The 4,915-nt window shown below is 29.8% G+C and overlaps 2 protein-coding genes across 2 annotated transcripts; both read right to left on the bottom strand.

Moving 5' to 3' along the window:
- Positions 1-480: 480 nt before the first annotated feature.
- Positions 481-1,011, bottom strand: LOC130933862 (uncharacterized). Its single transcript, XM_057863470.1, has one exon. The coding sequence runs from the start codon at positions 1,009-1,011 to the stop codon at positions 481-483; it is 531 nt and encodes a 176-aa protein (XP_057719453.1).
- Positions 1,012-1,281: 270 nt separating this feature from the next.
- Positions 1,282-4,557, bottom strand: LOC130933863 (uncharacterized). The gene is made up of 9 exons (XM_057863471.1): positions 4,547-4,557; positions 4,323-4,467; positions 4,156-4,229; positions 2,465-2,592; positions 2,292-2,376; positions 2,056-2,188; positions 1,788-1,945; positions 1,524-1,593; positions 1,282-1,413 (listed from the first exon to the last, which is right to left on the bottom strand). The coding sequence occupies exons 1-9, from the start codon at positions 4,555-4,557 to the stop codon at positions 1,282-1,284; spliced, it is 936 nt and encodes a 311-aa protein (XP_057719454.1).
- Between the last annotated feature and the right edge of the window lie 358 nt (positions 4,558-4,915).

A 4,915-nucleotide genomic window follows, 5' to 3' on the forward strand; every position in this document is an offset into this window, starting at 1 on the left:
ATTCACTTTTTTTTTTCTAATTTATTTTCTTTTTTATTTATGTTTTGATGCTGTATTCACACTTTAGTAAACTTTAAAAATTTTCTCTTTCTTTTGCTATATGTCCTAACATGACCCTATTATATTTTGCTTCAATAAATAAATAAAATATATCTATTTTTTTTTAAAATAGTATTTAAAATTGATTACCTATAATAAAATAATTGTTGAAATCTTAAACGTAATAATTATGTTTTGAAATTGATAAAACTAGTGTATAAACCCGTGCTCAGCACGGAAAAATTTATAAAAGTAAAAAAAAATTATATGTTTCAATATTTAAAACAAAAATACAAAATAATTATTATTTTAAAAAATATATAAAATTATTATCAAAATCAAACTTTAACTTAAAAAAGGGAGTAATAATTATTTTATATCTTTTAAAATAACATAATTATACACTAATACATAATTTAAAATAAAATTAACATATTTACATTAGAATACTATTTTTTCAAAGACTTCTCTATAAACAACATTGATGGTTGAATTTGCAGACATTCCTACGTGATTCATAAGTAAAACTTTTAAACCTCTTTTATTCTTAACTCTTGAAAGTGCCACATATAGTTGGCCATGTGTAAAAACTGGTCTGGGCAAGTACAATCCAACGTGAGATAAAGTTTGTCCCTGAGACTTATTAATTTTCATGGCAAACGATACTATTATGGGAAACTGTCTTCGTTGGAATCTAACTGGGACGGCTTCATTTGTTGGTACCATATTCATTCTTGGAATCAAAGCAATATGACCAACATTGTTATCCGTTAAGACTTCACATTCTATGACATGATTTCCAAGCTTCCTAACTTGTAGTCTTGTACCATTACAAAGACCACTGGATTGGTCAATATTCCTTAGTAACATCACCGGAACACCAACCTTGAGTATTAATTTATGTAGAGGCAAACCAGAACAATTTATGCTATTCAGTAATTCAGGACCATAGAGATCTAGTTGACTCTCCATATTTCCTTCATCCATACAAATAGAATCCGAACTAAGATATAATTTTTTCCCTCCAGGAATGATAGCCATCAGATGGTTGTTGACCTCTTCAACAATGTCTAGTGTGGGAGCCAGTATAGTTCTTGCTTTAAAAAAAATCCTTTGAGGACATGTTTTCCAAAATATTTGGATAAGAAAAATGAACCAACTCATCAAATGCCTGGTCCGAAGAAGGAATAACAATATCTTCTGGAAGACATATCTCAGATTCACCATTTATATTGTCACCTATTAGACCATCACATATGGTTCATAAGAGTTCAGATTCCTCATCTTGAGTTGCACTTTGAAGATGAACTTAATATTCCTAAGCTTATTAATCTCTTCAGGACAAGAATTTTTCTCAACACCCTTCAAATTTAACTGAAAAAAGTTCATTCATGCTCTCATAAATAATAAAAATTAAGGTATAGTCCAAAAAAATTAACACAAGACTGCCTAAGGTCATTAGCAGAAACTCTAAGAAACTTTACAGCTTCTCCATCGAACAAAACAAAAGAGGCAGCATCAGTGTGGTCTATCACCCTTATGTGGATGTTGTACCTATTATTCACCAGAAAATATACAATCCAAGAACAACACACTACATAAATTATACCAATAGTCAAAGTGTCTATACTATGTTATTATTGAATTGGACGCAAATAGTTTTTTAATGGCTTATCCAAGAGTCTCCATCCCACACGGTTGAATAGTTTAAAATAATCCTTATGTTAAAGAAGTATCGTGAGTCATACCTTGACTCATAGAATCCGTAGTCTCTAATGCAATTGGGACAGAAATATCTTTTCTCAAGTTCCCTTAAGCCACGACGACACTTCTTATATCCTTTGTACCACCAACCAAACTCGGTCTCAACTTCTTTAATCGTCCCGGCTGTAACAAATACAGCATCCTAAAATCGATGGATGCAAGGGTACAACACAACAATTGAGATTATGATCCAACAAACATTAGAACTAATATAATGAAAAAAAAGGAAGAGTAATAAAGAAAGGATTTTACCTGATTATGCTCCTTTATCTCGGCAATTGTTTTGTCGACTGACAGACGCAAAAAATCTTTCTCAACTGAAACAGGTTGATCACAGACCAGCGGCATTATGCCTTGTCCGTCAACAGGATCCAATTTGTTCACCCTTGCATTTTTAAATCAGAATTTATGAAATTTGCTAATAGTTAAATAATCAAAAGCCTTGTATAAATATTTTGCTGGCCACACTACTAATCTATATACTGTACCTCGCAAAGAAATCCCTGGCAGCTGGAAACTCAACATTAATAAACAGTTTCGAATTGTAGTTTGTGTTGGAAACACCCATGACCCCTACAAAAAGACATAACAAATTAAAGAAAATACCAGAAGCATACGATGACACAAAACATGCATTCAAATAGCAGTAAAATAAACAAACCACTATAAAATTTTATCTTGCCCATTTGGAGAATAACCACATAGGTAAGACACGGGTGTTCCTCTAGATATTTGAGCAAATCAGAAGCAAAAGACTGCCAAAACGTTACCCTTAATTTCTGTCCACCCCTATAAGAAATAGCAATTCTTGTAGAGTAAAGAGAGGCACAAAATTTCAAAATAAGATTTTAAAACAAAAGCCACTATCAAAAAAGATATTAAGCATTACTCAAGATCATCAAGTTTTATGGTGATATAACTTGACGGCTTCCCGTCCCAGGTGAATTCGACCAAATTACCCTTAGAGACAAGCTGACCTATCACATCTACAAAATAAAGGCACCAATCTTTCCATTAACAAAACTCTATCTGCTCAGATATAACTCAAAAAATGACACATTTTTTTTCCAAAGTTTCATCCATGTTGAAATCAGATTTTTGTAATTTTCTTAAAAATAAAAATATAAAAGACTGTTAATAAATAGTTAGGGCCTAGAAATCAAAGTTCGTGAAAAAATAAAAAATAAATAGATTAGTACTCCTTACCAACGATACCTTTAAGGTACTAATTCTTTAGTTGCTATATATATATGAAATCTGTATTTAGATGTGTTAAAATAAAACGCACACTAATAGAAAACAAAGCCAATAACAAATTGAAGAAAAATTTAACTAAATAATACAATTTTTTTAGTCTTATACCTATAACAAAAAATGACGCATCAGCCAATTCAAATGACATACATTAAATATAGACATTATGTAATAAAATCAGATTGATAAATTATTTTGCCTAAAAAAGTTATATTACCTTAATGAAATTTTTTAATACAAAATATAAATAAAAATAAGACACATTAATTTTTAAAGTATTATTTAATCCTTATAGGACATTATAAGGATAATACAGAAAATTATATAAATTTTTTTATTAAACAAAATTTAAATGAAACAATATTTAACTGAGTTAGAAAATTATATTATTTCTTAATATAAAATTATATTAAGGGAATAATTGTTACAGGTAGGGAATAATAAAAAAATTCTTCCTTAATATAATTTCTTAATGCATCAAATTTAAAAAATAAGACATGCTCCATCATAATATATTATATTATATTATGTAAAAATTTTCAATTAATTCAAAGGATACAAAGCTAAAATTTACGGCAAAAGTCCAAAATAAAGCCTAACTCTTTTCCATGGGTAATAACTAATTTCTTATGGGTTAGACTCTATAAGCTCTTGGGGTGTATATTTGGTTAAAAGATAAAAAGAGAAGCAAATTTTACTTAAATAAATTTCACGAAAATTATGAATCTATAATACTTGAGACTTGAGAGGAATAGCAACAACCATCAATTGAATCCATATCTGTCCATTATATGCTCATAATAAAAAAGACAGCAAATAGTGCAAAACAATATAGGATTAAAAAATTAGACCTAAAAAAATTAAACAACACATACATTATAGATTAATCTAACAAAGTACTTATCAACTAAATAACCATCTTTTTTAGACTCTGATTGAATTGTTTTGAACGGAATAAAATTGAATCCGTTCAATGGAAATGAAGAATCTTGTACCGGACGCACAATCGTATTCCTCTTGAAGTGGATTCTAAATTCGTGTCGAGTAGGCTTGAACTTGATGGTATTCAAAGCAACTCCAAAATTAGTGACCACATACACATTGCCCTCAGCGAGTAAGCCCTCGAACATAGGAACAAATATGTCTTTTACAGTGCATTGAATTGTATCCCCCTAAATGTATTAATTTTATAGAGTCATAGATAAATGAGGTTTATTGCTCAAACATTACCAAAATAAATCTGAAATGCAAAGAGAAAATTTTACCTCTTCATCAAGGACAACCATCTCAATAGGTGCCTTCATTCCAGATTTTGCAAATTGAAAAACGGTCCAAAGTCTAATGACACGTACTTTGAGCTTCCACACCTTATGCACTGGACTAGCATTGATACACTTGATGAGATCATACCTAAAAATCAAGGACCTCATATTTAGTGAAAGATTAAAAAAATTTATTGTGAAACAATCCACATGGAACATGAACTCACCTAGCTGCCATTGCTACCTGTCACCACAAAATTACTCAAATATTATGAATTTCTGTATAGAGTAAGAGTAAGTGTGGTAATCACCTATGCTATACTTATAGAGAGTCACAGCACTGTTCAGCCCCAGTATTGACAAGGATTGCAAGAATCTTTACGTTTCTATCAAAATCCAACTAAAAAAGAAAAAGTTTTTGGAATATTCAGAATTAAAGAATCTGAATAATATCAATCAAATAATTATGAAAATTAGGATAAAAAATCCAACTAAAAAAAAGGGAAAGTTTTTGGACTATTCAGAATTAAAGAATCTGAATAATATCAATAAAATAATTATGAAAATTAGGATAAAAATTAACGGCCAATATTTAT

The sequence above is a fragment of the Arachis stenosperma genome, chromosome 6 (genome assembly GCF_014773155.1).
Source record: "Arachis stenosperma cultivar V10309 chromosome 6, arast.V10309.gnm1.PFL2, whole genome shotgun sequence".
NCBI classification, from domain to species: domain Eukaryota; kingdom Viridiplantae; phylum Streptophyta; class Magnoliopsida; order Fabales; family Fabaceae; genus Arachis; species Arachis stenosperma.

Excerpts from the sequence above, each read along its gene's own strand:
- LOC130933863 (XM_057863471.1), bottom strand. Across the intron at positions 4,230-4,322 it reads TGGTTGTCCTTGATGAAGAG|GGGGATACAATTCAATGCAC; the intron begins GTAAAATTTTCT and ends TAATACATTTAG. Across the intron at positions 2,189-2,291 it reads GCCAGGGATTTCTTTGCGAG|GGTGAACAAATTGGATCCTG; the intron begins GTACAGTATATA and ends TAAAAATGCAAG.
- LOC130933862 (XM_057863470.1), bottom strand. The coding sequence starts at position 1,011 with ATGGAGAGTCAACTAGATCTCTATGGTCCTGAATTACTGAATAGCATA.